Raw genomic sequence first — 16,276 nt, forward strand, 5'->3', positions numbered from 1 at the left:
TCTGCTAGCTTAGGTCTTTCCCCAGCACGGGATCCCTCAGCTAGTTAATGAAGGTGCGAGTTCTGCCCTGTACCCTGCCGCCTTCATTAGGCCTTGGAATGCAGAGGCCAATGGTCAGTCATCATTTACAGTGGAAATCTGAAAAAAGTCGTGTTTCCCAGAGCGGTCAGCAGGCCCTTGGAACCTTCCTGAAAATGATGAAAAGTTTCTGAGTCGTGCTAATCAAGCTTAAACACTTTACACTGTTTAACAACAAATAATGTGCCCGTTTGGAACTCAACAGAGGAAGCTTTGAATTAGGACTGAAAAATGTCATAGAGCATTGCGGGCAGGGAGGACATACTGTTCTCTGGGTGTGGTGTGTATCACCCAGAGCGACCTCCCAGACGGCTGCCTTTCTTTTCTCCAAAACAAGTCGCCATTATCTTGATTTCTTGCCCGCTGCAGCATATTGCAGGCCATTTTAACAGGCTTGTGATGGGTTTAAATGTCAAGAGTTTTGCCCAGTGGGCAAAACCCTCACTTATATCAGAGGGTTAAAAGTGTTGAAAAGCAGGAGTTTAACCTCCTTGTTTTCATCCTCCTTTAGATCAGAACAGACCTCTCTGATGGCACATCTCTGCTGTTCTCCTGAACTGTGGCAGGAATAACTCCAGGCATAATTAGGCAGGTGTCAGGTTTAACCCTGAATGCCTCTACAGGCGGTCACTTCCTTGCCTCCTGGCAGCCTCTCTACTCTGCTAGCGATGCTTCCACTTGTAAAGTTGTGCCTGATATTTAACCTCGGTGTTCCCTGCTGGAACTCTCTCATTATTCTCATCGACCGAGAATAATTGATCTGTCTTCACTCAGCAACTTCCATTTGCACGTTTCAGGAGTAGCTGTATCATCTCCTCTCTGTTAGAGACAGACTCTCTCCCCTGGTCATGAAGTCTTTGTACACCTTGTTTCCAAAAAGGATTACCTGGTGTGTTCATCTTCTAAGCATACCCTCCAATTTGTCATCCCTTTGTTATTATTCACGTTGGTACTACACCTTTTTTTACCAAAATGGAATGATTCCCTCTCCTTTTACACGTAATCCTCCGGACTAACACAATTCCAAGCGTTTGATTTGGACACCATTGTGTTGTCGACTCATTCACAGGGTGATTCACTGAGTCCTCCGTGTCGAGGACAACGGAGGGATCCGAGCAGGAGAAACGGACATTGCATCACTATGAGCTGCGTCCCCAATGCACATGGACACCTGCGTACACACACCCCCCTTCACGGGTCAGAACTGAGTTAAAGCCTTCATAGGGTAGGTGTATGTGGTGATATTTGGACCATTACATGGAGTGATGGATATAACGTAACCAAATCTGAGTTACGGCTGCATCTGTTTGTTGTAGCAGATCTTCTGTTTACGAGAGTGGGTGTCTGAAGTTTAAGAATTTAAGGACCTGTATGCTTATGTTCCTGACTTCTATTCCTAAAGTCATTAGCATTCAAGTAAATATTTGATTTTATCTATTTTATTCTCAGATCCTCAGGTGAAAGATGTATTCCTTGTGTGCCCGTTAATTACAGGAGCCCTGGAGCATTCTGCTCAGCCACAGGAAATATTCATATGTGAGCTCTAGTGGGTAGAATCCTTCCTGTAAATTTCCTTGATTACAGAATTGCTGTTTCCTGGGGTTCTTGTTAAGACACTCATCTTTAGTCCTAAGACTCGGTTGCAGGAATCCTTTCTAGTTATACGTTTCTTCAGACATTTCTAGCAATGGGCCCCACTAGACAGTGACAAAGGCAATATGTTTTATGCCAGGACTGTATACTTGAAATAGTCTTGCTGTTAAAACACTGATGAATCTTACTAAAGTACAATAGATTTCAGTTATTCACAAAGGTTAAGGAATGGGGTGTTCTGACTGATTGAATTTTCTATGATAATCACCATATGTACCATTCGAAGATGGATAGTCTTTAGAAACTGTATAATTGCTTCTTTGTGCATATAGTAAGCTCTCAGGGAGTGTATATTGAACTGACCAGAGCTGGAAGGACCTTTAGAGATCATCTAGTCCAAAGAAGAGGAAACCAGAGCTGGAAGGGCTAGATGATTTGCCCGCTGTGGCCCTGTGAGTGAGCAGGAGAACCAGGATAGAGCCCAGATCTTTCTACACTTAATCCAGGATTCTCTCAGCTACGCACACTGCCCTACACACTTTGGGCTAAGATGGGGTGATGGAGAAAATGGTGGCGCCAGTAATTTGCCTCACTTAGTAGAGCTAGAACTTGAACCCATCCAGTGCGACTCGCGATCTTATGATCTGAACTACAGTACTGCCTTCTTAAAATATTTGTTCCCTTTCCATCTGAAAAGAAAGTATCCAAAAATTGTTCTCAGGGAAATATCTTGCTTTAGTAGTAATGTACAGGTCTAAACATATCCAAAATGTTTTCTATATTTAAATGCATGTGAAATGCTTAATAATCCAGGTGGGCAAATACGGAGGCCCAAAGAGCATCACAGTATGAGGTTGTCCTGCTGAAACTCTGCTGCTGTGGGCGTGTTTGGTATGTGAAGGCGGCATCTCCTCTCGTACTTTCTATGGATTCATGTCCATTTACACCGAAGTTGTAAGGACTGGTCCCAGGCTCTGATGAGAAGACAGTGATGATGATGAAACCCAACTTTGCACCTGAGCCTTTGAGCACTGTGACTGCACGTGCTGCCCCTGCCCCTCGCCCGGTTTAGGGCTGCATCGTGGCACATGGTCTTCCTGACACTCACACAGGCTTAGTGCAGCAAACCAAGCTCTCACCACCTAGAGTCCCCAGTGGATCCAGTCTCTCTCCTTGTCTCCCGAAGACTTATCTAAAATGACTTAATTTGACTCTCACCCCATTAATATTTGGCGGTAGTGCAGAGAATTCAACACATATTCTAAACATTTAAAAAAATCAGCCTTAATGAAGTATAATTTACACAAAATGCACCCTTTTATGCCGAATGATATTCCATTTTATGTATATACCACAACATGGGGTGATTTTTCCGTGTTAATTCAACTTTGCCTTTCTAGAGGTCACTTGATCATGACTTTTTTGTCTTTTTTATGTATTGCTGGATTCTATTTGCTAATGTTTTGTTAAGGGATTTTATGTCTTTGTTTATGAGGAATATAGTCTGTAGTTTTCTCTGTTTGTAACGTGCTTTTGTCTAGTTTCAGGATGAGGGCACTCTGGCCCCATCAAATCAGTTTTCTGTGTGGGGAGACTTTTGATAACAAATTTAATGAATAAAAAAAGATATAGGGCAATTTAGATTTTTATTTCTTCTTATATCAATTATATAATTTATATCTTTCAAAGACTGTTCATTTCCTCTAACTTGTCGAATTTGTGTGCATAAAGTTGTTTGTAATATTCTTTTATTATCCTTTTAATGTCTCTAGAATGAGTGATGTTTTCTTGTTCATTCCTGATATTGGTAAGTTGTGTCTTGTTTCTTTTTCTTTGATCAGTCTAGCTAGAAATTTCTCAATTTTATTTATTTATTTTCCAAATTATCTGCTCTTGGTTTCAGTGATTTTTCTCTATTTTTTAATCTGTTTTGTATTTCACTCATTTACAAATATTACTTCCTTCCTTCTTACTTTAGGTTTCATTTGCTTTTCTTTTTCTAAGTTCTTAAAATGAAAGCTTAGATCTTTGATCTTTCAGTCATTTTTCTTTTTTTCTTTAAGGTCTTTTAAACTATAAATTTCCCTCCAAGCCTGGCTTTAGCTGCATCCCACAAATTTCGATATATTTTTATGATCATTCAGTTCAAGATATTTTCTAATTTCCCTTGTGATTTCTTTTTTGTCTCATGAGTTATTTAGAAGTATGTTGTTTAATTTCTAAATATCGGGGGGGAGTTTTCCTGATATATTTTTTTAAGTTGATTTTTAACCTCAGTGGTGGTCAGAGAACACATTCTGTAAAATTTTGAGACCTGTTTTAAGACCCAGCTTGTAGTCTGTCTTGATGAATGTTCCATTTGCACTTGAAAAGTGTGTGTGTTCTACTGTTTGGGGACATAGAATATATATGTCATTTGGGTCAAGTTAGTAGAGAGTATTGTTCAAATCTTTATTCTTACTGATTTTTATCTGCTTGTTGTGTTCATTACTGAGAGGCCTGTTATCTACTGTTTTGAGGAACATTTTCTGGATGAAGTCACCCTTCCAAGCTTTTTGTTTGTTTGTTTGTTTTTTCAAATCATTCTTATGACCCTCCTTGTTGTAAATGATGGGCTTTGTTCCTCTGAAGTTTTCCCCTTTCCCTGGGCAGAGGAAAGTTTCCTTGGGATGGGAGTGCTGTGGGAGAGGAACAAGTAGGCAGGGCGCAGGGGGGTGAGCAAGAGGGTCAGACTGATTAACTTTATTTCTCCTCTGATGTGCAGTGTAAAAGCTTGTGCCAGGATTTGAAAGACTGCCAGAAGATTTCTCAGCTTACGGCAATGCGGTGAATGTTGAGTCGGCTCCGGTTTGGTGAGGCCACCGTAAACCTGTAGGGGGCGCCCTCTGAGAGTTTGTTCAGGGTGCCGTAAGCATCTGTTACCTGCCACCGGTAGAATCCTAGATTTGGCTCCACTGGGAGAAATATATTCTGGTACAAGTTTTAACTCCTTCGAGGGTGGCAAAAGGAATTTTGGAGCCAGTGGCCGTGCATGCTGGTGCCCGAGTGGAAGCCATTTTATTTTCTGTGAAGAAGGCCCTGGTCCCGTGCTCACGTAGCAGATTCCCAGATGCGCTTTCTAGTGTAGTCAGCTCCCGGGGTGATGGATCAGCCACAGCCCTTGCCTCGCAGTATTGCTGACCTAAACACCTACCCCCTCCTAGGATGCTTAGCTATATCTCCTCTTTTCAATAGCTCCAGATGTATGGGTGAAAACTTGCTTTTTTTTAAGGTCTAAAACTGAAGATTCAGTAAGAATGGAAAAACCCCGCAATCTACAAAGACAAGCAAAACCTTTTTGAAACAAAGCTGTTTAATTACCTGCCTTATTTGAAGGGCGTTTCTACACTCAGTCATTTTCAACCACCTATAGGATTTTTGCCATAATCTTTGGTCAGCTGTTCTATTATTTGTGTAATATTTTTCTTTAAATAAACTCATTTTTAAAACTTAGCCCCTTTCTAAGAAGTAATATCTATGAGATCACAGGTTTTATTGGCTACTTATATACTTTTCTATATACATTGAGAGTGTTCATCCATAGATCACCTAACACCACCCCACATGCCACTCTGTGAGTTTCATGTCACACTTTGGAAGTTGTTGGTCTGGGGCAAATGTGAACTGGACAGTGAACTTAGAGGGAAAAGCAAACTAGCGCTTGGCAGTGGTCTGAGAAGGAATGGTTTGTGCCTGCAGCGTGGAGGGGCATGGCCCCTTTAAGGAGAAAGGGGCGGTGAGAGGAGGAGAAGACTGGGTAACAGTTTCTCAGTGAGGCAGATACTTTCATTATGATCCCATTATTCTGTTTAAATGCCATGAATTTCAAAAGTAGTCACGTCCACAGTTAAAACACTCCAGGAGACACTTGTTAGACGAATGATGTTGAATTGAAGTGCTAAGCAGAGTGTATGTGAAGTTTTACTTCATTACCAATTTAGAATAGTCGTGTCACTACTGTTCTCAATTAGTTGAACTATTTTTGAATTTATTTTTCCGATTTCTTGTTCTAGCAGGAGAATTGCAAGGTTGGTTGGAACGTCATAGGATTTATTTGAGGGGAACGTTTTAGAGTTCCAGGAGGCCGCCTCCAGCAAAGGGACGGTTTCCAGTTTGAGGAGTCTTTTCTAAAGGGCCTGTTTCCAGAGGTGCAGGCAGGTGTGGGAAAACACAGGGACTAGTGCAGTAGCCCAGGCCAGCCCTTCCCCTGAGGGGTGCGGGGAGAGTGTGGTTGCAGGAACCCAGCATGAAAGGGAGCGGGCTGTGAGCTCTGAGGGTCATTTTCACAGATCCGACAGAGGTGACTGATTTAACAACTATTGTAAATTGGTCTTGCTGGAAAGTTCGATACGGGTGTTTTGTTTGTTTGGGGTTTTTTTCCCTCTCTGTAACATGGAAGGGCTCGCAGAGGAGGTAGATGTTGAGTGAAATCATAATTCTTTCCCAAGCTTAATACATTGTTTCAACATTTTAGGGAAAACTGGGACCCACCAATATCTGAATAAATTTTTTAAAAATATTTATTTATTTGGTTGTACCAGCTCTTAGTTATGGCAGGCGGGATCCTTAGTTGCAGCTCGGGGGATCCTTAGTTGCAGCAGGCAGGCTCCTTAGTTGCAGCACATGGGCTCTTTAGTTGTGGCATGCGAACTCTTAGTTGCAGCACGCATGTGGGATCTAGTTCCCTGACGAGGGATCAAAGCCAGACCCCCTGCATTGGAAGTGCAGAGTCTTATCCACTTATCCACTGTAGGGAAGTGCCCCGGAATAAATTTTTAATGCAAGAAGAACAGACGTTGAGAAAAACGTCTACCTTTTAGTTATTAATGTAAAGTAAAATGCAAAACAAGTATTCACCTTTCACCCCTTCCTGTAACCTACCAACTTTGCGCTTTAATTTTCTCCCAACTGGGGAATGGAAGGAAATTTAACTTAGTTGTCCTGTTTTTTCCTGGAAATAAGCCTGTGATCTTGAAGGAAAATGGCTTGTAACCAAATGAAGTGTGAGCCCCCTGAGGGCGGAGACCACCTGAGCATCACTGTGTCCCTGGGCTCAGTTAGGCACCGAGTGGATATTTACTGAACGACTGGGAAGAGAGAAAATCATGCATTGATTCCATTTTGTCAATACTCTACTCAAAACTTTCTCAGTTGTCTCATAAAGCCCGGGGAAAGACAAAAAGGCAATCTGCTTTTTCCGTGCAGTCCTCACAGACCTATAAAAGCACTGTGATGTGCAGGAAAGCCCCGGAATGGGGATCGGAGACATCAGTTCTGGGCCCGGCTCTGCCATTTAGCTGTGCTGTTACCTCGGGCAGGTCACTTAACCTCCTTTTTTCCGTCATTTATGAAGTAGGAGTTTTGCACTTGCCCTTCTTACTTTACAGAGTTAGTGAGAGATCGAATGAGATAAAGAATACAAAAGTGCTTTGAAAACTGGAAAGCAAGGCCTACTTTCCTGCTCAACCTGACTCTTCTCCAGCGGAAAGCACAGACTGGACCTGTCCCTCCAGAGGAAGTTTGCTGTGAGCCAGCTAATACAATTTATTTATTTTTAATCCTTAGCACTTAAGATCATTCCCTGAACACAATAATTACTGACAACTGTAGGCACTCAATAAATATTTGTTAATAGATAATAGGGATAGTTTACAAACTGAATTCTTTACCTCTCTAAATCATGCTAAATCGTGTATAAGAAGAATTCTGCCTTTATGATGGTATTTGCCATGTGTTCCAGTTCATACATACTCAGGGCTTACTGGGCTGCTTGACACCCAATGGAAGAAGGAAGGTTAGTTTCTGTATTTCAGTATATGGTGAGTGTTTGTGCATTTACTTCAACTTATGGAAATGGAGGTAGCTTTTGTTTGCTTGCCCAGGTGGTTCTCCCAGATTTGTTCAGGTAACACATTCACGTAGTTCAAAGTTCATAAGCTACTCAGGAGAGAAGAGGGGAAAGCTCCCCTTCTACTTCTGTGGCCTGGCTACAGTTCCACTCTGAGGAAGCAGGTCTTCCTACTCTTGACAGCCATGTCTGCTTAGGTGTTGAGTTTCCATAAAGAGATTTTGAAGTTTTGAGTGTCTTTTCCTGAAAGAGAATAACAGTAGGTAGCTAGCTAGCTGGGTAGAGGTGGCAAGGGAGGGAGTGTGGTGAGAGATGGTGGAGGAATCTTAGCTTCTCTTTCTGTCTGTCACTCGTCTAGTCTTGCTTTTTTACGTACAGTTAGAGAATAACTAAACATCTCTGGCCTACGTGATGATACAAATATTTTACAAACCTGAGAAATTTGAACAAAGTGGAGGAAGTGAGCAAGTTTGACCTAAGTTTCCAATCCTGTTTCTTCAGCATATTGAGATTGATAGTTGGAGTTTCAGGCAGTCTCATTCTCCTGAAGTGATTAAACAAACCCCCTTCTGTTTCCACCCACTGGCAAAGTCCTCTTGGTCTCGTCATTCTGGACAGGTGTGGAGGAAAATCTTAAATTATTTTCAGATGGTGCAGATTACTCCTTTTTTTTTGTTTTTTGTTATCTGCTGGGCATTACCCTTTCCCAAGAAAGGTGGTTTATTAATATATGATTTCCTAACTTTCAAATCTTGTACAGGTGGAGAAAATGAACAGCATGTATCGTACACACTGTGTGGGGTAAATGCTCTTTAAATCTGGTCTGAGCTGCTAAACGTCTCGCTAACACGGGATCGCTGGCTAGAGTCCAGGTTTGTTGGGGTTTTTTTGTTTTTTTTTCTTTTGAGGAGGGGTCAGACTTTAGAGAACTAAGCCATCTGTCCAGCAAGTTATTTTAAGGCTTTAATAACAGATACTCTGCAGTATATTTCAGTGTGTAGGGGAGACAACTAATGTTTTGCAAAGCCGATATCTTTAGAAATGTCTTCCACATTCTGTTTTGTTAGCATTTTGGTATTGTAATCCTGATTTGATAGCACACATCTTTGTACTAATGTTTTTGCAGAATTAATTAGTTCATTAAAAGCAGCATTTGAAAACGGGCATGTCAATAACGCAATGCACGCCTTCAGAACGCTCTTGCTTCTTAGAAGCATCGAGCTTCTCCTAAAACAGATGCAGGGATCTTGTAGCTGCGTACTAAGCTTTAAGACTTTGAAGACTCTGCTGCCTTCTTTGAGGTGTGTTCTGAGGGGCTCTGTGGTTGCCGTTGTTAGTGACTTTTGATGGCTGATGTAGCGAACTCAACAGGTCACATCTTCACCTGCTAAAGAGAACTTTGCATTGTAGTTGTTTCATAACTGCCTAACTGGCGTCTGCATAGCTTACTTTTAATGTCCTGTCTGCTCCTTCGGCAAATATTTAAGGAGTGCCTGGTGGATACCAGGCATCGTGGCCAGTTGCTGGGATTCAGCCTTGAAGAAGGCGGTCATGCAGTCCCCTGGAGAGACCTGTTGAGGAGATAGACCTTAAGTAATCACTGGGAAAAATTGCTTAATTACAACTGGGACGGGAGACACAGAGAGAATTAAAAAGTATAAAAATAGAACTACCATATGACCCAGCGATCCCACTACTGGGCATATACCCTGAGAAAACCATAATTCAAAAAGAGACGTGTACCACAGTGTTCATTGCAGCACTATCTACAATAGCCAGGGCACGGAAGCAACCTAAGTGTCCACCGACAGATGAATGGATAAAGAAGATGTGGCACATATATACAATGCAACATTATTCAGCCATGAAAAGAAACGAAATTGAGTTATTTGTAGTGAGGTGGATGGACCTAGAGTCTGTCATACAGAGTGAAGTAAGTCAGAAAGAGAAAAACAAATACCGTATGCTAACGCATATATACGGAATCTAAAAAAACAATGGTACTGATGAACCTAGTGGCAGGGCAGGAATATAGACATAGAGAATAGACTTGAGGGCATGGGGTGGGAGGGGCAAGCTGGGGCAAAGTAAGAGTAGCATCGACATATATACACTACCAAATGTAAAATAGTTGGCTGGTGAGAAGCGGCTGCATAGCGCAGGGAGATCAGCTCAGTGCTTTGCGATGACCTAGAGGGGTGGGATAGGGAGGGTGGGAGGGAGGCTCAAGAGGGAGGGGATATGGGGACATGTGTATGCCTATGGCTGGTTCACTTTGCTGTACAGCAGAAACTAACACAGTATTGTGAAGCAGTTATACTCCAATAAAGATTTATTTTTTAAAAAAGTGCCCTAAGAGGTGAGATGAAGGGCGCACTGACTGATGGGGGCGCCGGGGGGAGTGTCAGAGAAGGATCCCCTGAGGAAGTGTCATTTAAGCTGGAACCCAAAGACTTGAAGCATGCAGGGGGCTGACCTGGGCATGGGGGTGGGAGGAGTTACGAGAGGAATCCTCCAGGTGGAGAATGTAGAACGTGCTGCGTGCAAGGTAGTGCGAGTCTGCTCTGGACGCCGGGGGGGGGGGGGGGGGGGGGGGGGGGGGGGGGCGGCCAGAGCAGAGCAGCAGCGGGACCTCAGGGCCTCATTGGGCCCCCGAGGACTTGAGGGTAAGTTCACCACCGAGCTATGCCTTAAGCAGTGACGCAGAAAGCGGGGAGCTCTCTCTTTTTACAAGCAAGGAGCTTCTGTAAAGCACAGGTGATGTGGCTGTAGAAGGCAGAAAGGGTTACTTACTATCAGGTGACCTCTAAGGTCACGGAAGTAGGTCCTTGACTTTGCTGGAAAGATTAGCAGTGAGAGACAGTAGTTTAAAAACAAACACTAACCTTGGACTCCAACATGGAAGCATGATTTTAAGATGATCAGAACTATGAGATCCATTGTACCCCCTGTGCTACCACTTCAGTTATGTTCACTTCTAGGCTGCAATATATATATATATATATACATATATATATATATATATATTTCTAAAATGAAGATAGCTTTCTTGAAAACTACAGTTTTCCATCCAGAAAGGACTAAAGAAGAAAACCAGATACCTTCATTCTAGAACAGGTCTAGAGCAGTTATTCTGAACTTGGGGTCCATGACTGGACTTTAAGGGACCTATAAACTGCAGAAAATTACATGCAGAATTTTGTGCAGACATATATTTTAGTTTTTAGTGCATTCTGAAAGGGATCTGTGACCCAAGAAAGATTTAAAAACACTGATAAATCGGAAAGCCAATAGTCTTTTACATGTTTGCAGAAAGCCTTTAGGTTTCAGAGGAAGTATTTGTGTGTGATTTCACAAGGCTGAAGGAAGTAATTGGGTGGAGGGAGATACTGGTCCGTGGGTTGGAAGCAGCCTGGTGGTCCAGCAGTGCATGGGGCTGTCTTATAAGGTGTGCTACAGGGTTGTTTATTTAAGCAGACCATCTCTTGGAGATGCTGTTAAGTCCCTAGATTGACGGGGACATTGAGTAAGAGGACCTCTGAGATCCCGTGTTCTTTAATTCTCTGATTAAGGACATCAGGCCAAGCTACTTGAAGAAAATCAGAAGAGAACAAGGTTTATAGGGCTTCAGAGATGAATGTTGGGATTCTGAGAAAGGCATGGTTGTTTCTGACGCAGCAGAGATGTTGGAATAGTTAAGACTGAAGCTTGGTACTAAGGAAGCCTTTGGAAAGCCTGAGAAGGAGCCGTCAGATGCACTGCGGAAATTGGATCAGAACCCATTGAGAGTCTGACTGTAACTGAGGAGCAGGACAGGGAGATGGAATTCTCTAATTGCTTAAAAGTTCATTTTCGGACTTCCCTGGCGGTCCAGTGGTTAAGATTCCGTGCTTCCAACTCAGGGGGCATGGGTTCGATCCCTGGCTGGGGAACTAAGATCCCACATGCTGCATGGCGTGGTGAAAAAAAAAAAAAAAAAAAAAATGTAAGGCCACCTAAACGGGGTGGGGGGAGGGGTAAAAAAAAAAAAAAAAAGTTCATTTTCTACCTGAAAATATTGAAAGTATGAATCACACCTTGATCTGAACCTGTGATTTCTAGGAGTTTGTGTTTCTAAAAACCTGGTTCTTGGACCAGCCAGCCAGCTGATCAGCTGAGTGCCTCAAGGAGGAGAACCAAGCAGCTCTCCGTTTTCGAAAGGCCTCTGTAATGTAAATAGGAACAGCAATCTTTCCAAGTTATTACCCTGTTAACAGGTTGACAGATATGTGCAAATTGTGACTCACTGCTCAATTTGGCACTAAATGAATGTCGTTCTGCACCGCGTCTGCTCAAGTGTCAACTAGTCACCACCGCCGTGTTAGTGCTTGTTTGCCTATATTCCAAAGGTAAAAATTAAAGTAATTCGATCCTCCCGCAGAGCGGAGTGCAGCATATGGTGGCGTGTGGGAGGGGAGCGCGCTGTTCCTACCTGTCCCGGCCCGCGCTCTGAGCTCTGCACGCGCGGGCGGGGCTGGCGGGGCACACAGGGGAAGCCAGGATCCCCTCCCATGCCAACCCCCACCCTCTGCAGAAAGAAAATGTCATCTCGGCTCCAGCTTTTTAATTTGCCGTTCCAAGCTTTCCTTATTTCTGTCAAGTCACTAGTGGTGCATTTGCGTTTTGAAGGTTGGGTCTATTTGAAAGTGAAATGTTTTGATTTTTTGCTTCTAGGATTCCGACATTGTTTTCCTCAGCGAAAGATGCAGCTGACTTTCTTTCTCTTTTTTGGCAAATACATAATGTCACCTGTAAAAAGGAAATTTGCATCTCCTTTATGTTAGGTGTGGGAATGAAGAACAGTCTCCTTGAAGCGCATTTTTGCTTAATAAAATCTTTGGATTGAGCTTTGCTGAGCTTTATCTGAGATCACTGGCTGGGGAGGGAACAAAAAATACCGCCCCCGACCTCTCTACTTTCCCATGTCCGCGTCACATATTTCTTCTGGGGCTCTTTTCTCCTGCCACTGCCTCCCTTTACAAGTAAAGAGCTCGTATACAGAGGATTCCAGAAATGTCAAGGAACAGTTGTTGCCTCTGCCCTTCTAGAACGCTGGACCCTGCTAAAAGCAAGCAAATTGAGTAGTTGGCATAGAGTCCTGGAAATCTACACACTGAACTTGGTTTCTGGAATCGTCACCTAACCTACCTATGCCCCTAAATTCCCAGCCTACTAGAGAGACAGGTTTTCTAGAAAGTACTTTGGAAGCTTCAAGGTGAAAGGTACAAGGGAGAGCAAATTACGACGTTAACTTTGTGCTCAAGTTCTGCATATTCATTTGCGTTCTACCGTCCAGAGCTGTAATGGCTATTGATTGAGGATCCGTTCAGAAGACATTGACTGTCCCCCTCCCCGTTAGCATATACTTAGCAATGACCTCCATCCACACAAGAGAGTAGATTTCTGCTTCCTGCTGAGTCTGAAGTAACTGGGTTTACATCGCACACATAGAGTTGTTAGCAAAGCAGTCTGTAAATGCAGAAATGTCTCCAGTGACCTGGTGTGAATTTTTGACGTGAATGTTGCCACCTGCCTTCCACCATCTCAAGAAACAGTAGGCAGTTGTGAAAAATGAGTTAATTTCCTCCTTTCCTCATCTTTTCGCCTCTTTTGTAGCGTTTAAGCTTAAGGCCACGGTTGTGTATCGTGAAGCTGTAAATCTAGAAGGGACCGCGGGAGATGCCGCGTGATGTCTTAGTCAGTCTGGCTCTTAGCCATCCAGGAAAGATTGTTTTCTAAACCATTTTCAAAATCAACAGAATGGAGCCTTGCCTTTAAGCAGTACCTCTTATACCTCTTCTCTTTCTAAGCTAGTTCACTTTTTAATGCCACATCCTCACCTTGTGGTCCTTTCTTGAGATGGAAGAGGGCTCTTTGGTACTGAGTTTTAAAAGCCATTTATTTGCACACTTGAAGAATACCCGAGTCTCCCCACAGGCATAGCCTCTTTTCTGCAGGAGCAAGTAGCCTTCAGCGCACCTCCACCTCTTCTCATTTGTCTCTGCTCTGGTCTTCCTATCATTGTTACTCACCACTGGGCCTTCTAGAGTTTTCCCCCTTCCTTTTTCAACTTGAAGTTTAAAACTGCATATAACGTTCGCTAGGGAGAACCTGATAGGTTAATCTGCAAGATTACTGACTTCCGTAGCTCATATGTTGATGTTCACCTTTTAACAATTGGCATTGTGTTGTCTGCTGTCTCTCATGAGCCCCAGGTTTCAAACTAAAATCTGTTCATGTTGTGAGTGGAGAGCGAATCTCCCTCTTCCCCCAAGAGAACATAGCTTTTATATGTCCCTGATCTAATGGACATGTAATTTAATTTGTCGTATCCAACAGATACGAAATCCAATGTACAAATCCTTAACAGATAGTTTTGCATCTCAGCTACTGTATTCTACATCCCCTTTGTGTCCGTGTGATTGGACGGTGAGCACAAATGCTGCTGTGATTTTAGTCTCAGAGGATCTGAGCCAGACCCAGCTCTGTTGATGCTGTGGGTTGGTGTTTTCTCAGTGAGCTTCCGCTGGGGTATTGGGGGTGGGAGGGATTCTTCCTGCTAAGAGAGGACAGTTTTGCAGACTATGCCCACGATGCCCATGATATACCAGTAGGAGTATTTATAAATTTTAAGCCCTAAGTTTATGCCATGCTAAGTGCTTAATGTCAGTTATCTCAATGATCATTGAATCGTAATAGGTACAGCTTCCATTTGGACCAGAAGAACAGAAGACTGCCTTTCAGAGGGATGTTTCCAAGAAAAAAATGGAAACTGATATGTCTTATATGTTTGACCGTAGTCAGAGAAGTTTTAGAGTCAGGTAGAGAGTTTAAGGGAAAAAATTGTCATAGGTACACAGAAAAAGAATCAAGTGAAAGTCCAGTGAAACAAAAAAACTGTACAAGTAAATAAATATACTCACGAGCCACTGTGCAGCTCAGCTATTAAAAAATATATAGCAGATATTTTAGAATGTAAACAATAAATACTGATTTAAGCAAAAATGGTGAGATCATTTGAATTAGTGAGACTCAAACCAGAAAAACAGGAATGACTTCAGGTATTTAAAACAGAAGGAATTTAATCCAGAGACTTGATTATTGAGTTGATTGAGATGAGAAGCCAAAGAAGAAACAGGAAGGCAAACAGAGGTGAGCAAAACAGGAAGCTGCTTCCATCCCTAGGAGAGGAGGACAGAGGGAAGGGGCCCTGTAATTGGAGCCCAGTGGCCAGGAAAGTGGCAGAACTAAATTCTGGTCTATAGAAGAAAGCCACGAGGTCACACCTTAAAATGAAAAACCAAGAACTGGCATTAAAAACACATCATGTGGAAATACAGAGGTAAATGCCAACAGAAATCACTAAAAAAATGGATGGTCACTAAATCACTAAAAAGCAAGAGGGAGAACTGGGGAGTAGTATTTTTCCTTAAAAGGCTTATAAATCCCATCTGCCTTCTTAAAAACGTATTTCACTAATGAAAAATTAAATCGAGAAGGAAAGCGTACCGTAGGTTTGTATTTCTGTGACTAGGGCTCCGGCTCTTACACCTGTGTGTCTTTCTCCCTCTCAGGTATGTTGACGACGTGATTAGCCGCATCGACAGGATGTTCCCTGAAATGTCCATCCACTTATCCAGACCCAATGGGACGTCCGCCATGCTTCTCGTAAGTTCTGCCTGACCTGTTTGTAGGGACACGTGCAAGGACATTGGCCTCCAGGTTAACCTGTTTCTGTGTGGTCGGAGCTCTAGAATGGAAATTAAATCCCAGTTTGATGGTGAACAGCGTTATTTCTCTTCACCGGCATTCTGTAGTACGTCCTACATGCTTTTGAATGAAATCGCAGAGCCCATCTAAGAGTTACCCAGACAGGAAATACAGTGTGAGACCCTGTCCCCTGTGAGTCAGTTCATGGTGTTTTGGTGAACCTGTCTTACAGTGTACCAAAGACGATAGGAATGCTCGCCTGTTGGATCCTGCTATGGGAAATCATTTATAAAATCCATTGCGTATTTGAAGAAAGTGTCTGAGTGCTTATCGCTGACGGTTTCCGATTTTGTTGTTTCTTTTTTCTTTTTTCTCAATATTTATTTATTCATTTGTTTGTTTTTGGCTGTGTCGGGTCTTAGCTGCGGCACGCAGGCTCCTCTCTAGTTGTGGTGCGCGGGCTCAGTAGTTACGGCATGCAGGCTTAGTTACCCTGCGGCATGTGGGATCTTAGTTCCCCGACCAGGGCTCGAACCCACGTCCCTCGCATTGGAAGGTGGATTCTTAACCACTGGGCCACCAGGGAAGTCTGATTTTGTTGTTTCTGATGTGGGTTTGCTCTGAGCAAGTTGGCCTCCTGACCTCATCACTGATGTTTGTATTCACATAAATTCACCAAAGACAGGTGTGTTTGGGAAATACGGTAGAATAGAAATGCTAAATTATAGCAGCAATTAGAAAGGCACAGAGACTGCAGTGATGAGGTGCTTTTCTGGCGCTGTGGGTACTAATACACATGCTTGGAGAGCCCTTCCTCGAGCACAGATTTTGAGGAGCCTCCATGTTTTACAGAAAAGGAGAATTAACTGGTTAAGAGTGATGGTTTTTGCTGGACATCCGGAAGGCAAGCTCCAGGACTGAGTGTTTTTTTACGTCTCACTAGCATTGCTGCTCTGGGGCCTGGTGTGA

The 16,276-nt window shown here is 43.0% G+C and overlaps 1 protein-coding gene across 3 annotated transcripts in view; it reads left to right on the forward strand.

Moving 5' to 3' along the window:
• The window catches only part of MED27 (mediator complex subunit 27), a 199,740-nt gene that overhangs the window by 117,465 nt on the left and 65,999 nt on the right, over positions 1–16,276 (forward strand). For all 3 annotated transcript variants that reach the window (XM_032634850.1, XM_032634852.1, XM_032634851.1), the window contains exon 4: positions 15,172–15,265. In XM_032634850.1, the coding sequence (XP_032490741.1) occupies positions 15,172–15,265 (94 nt within the window). The remainder of the gene's footprint in view (positions 1–15,171; positions 15,266–16,276) is intronic.

The sequence above is a fragment of the Phocoena sinus genome, chromosome 6 (genome assembly GCF_008692025.1).
Source record: "Phocoena sinus isolate mPhoSin1 chromosome 6, mPhoSin1.pri, whole genome shotgun sequence".
Taxonomy (NCBI): Eukaryota; Metazoa; Chordata; class Mammalia; order Artiodactyla; family Phocoenidae; genus Phocoena; species Phocoena sinus.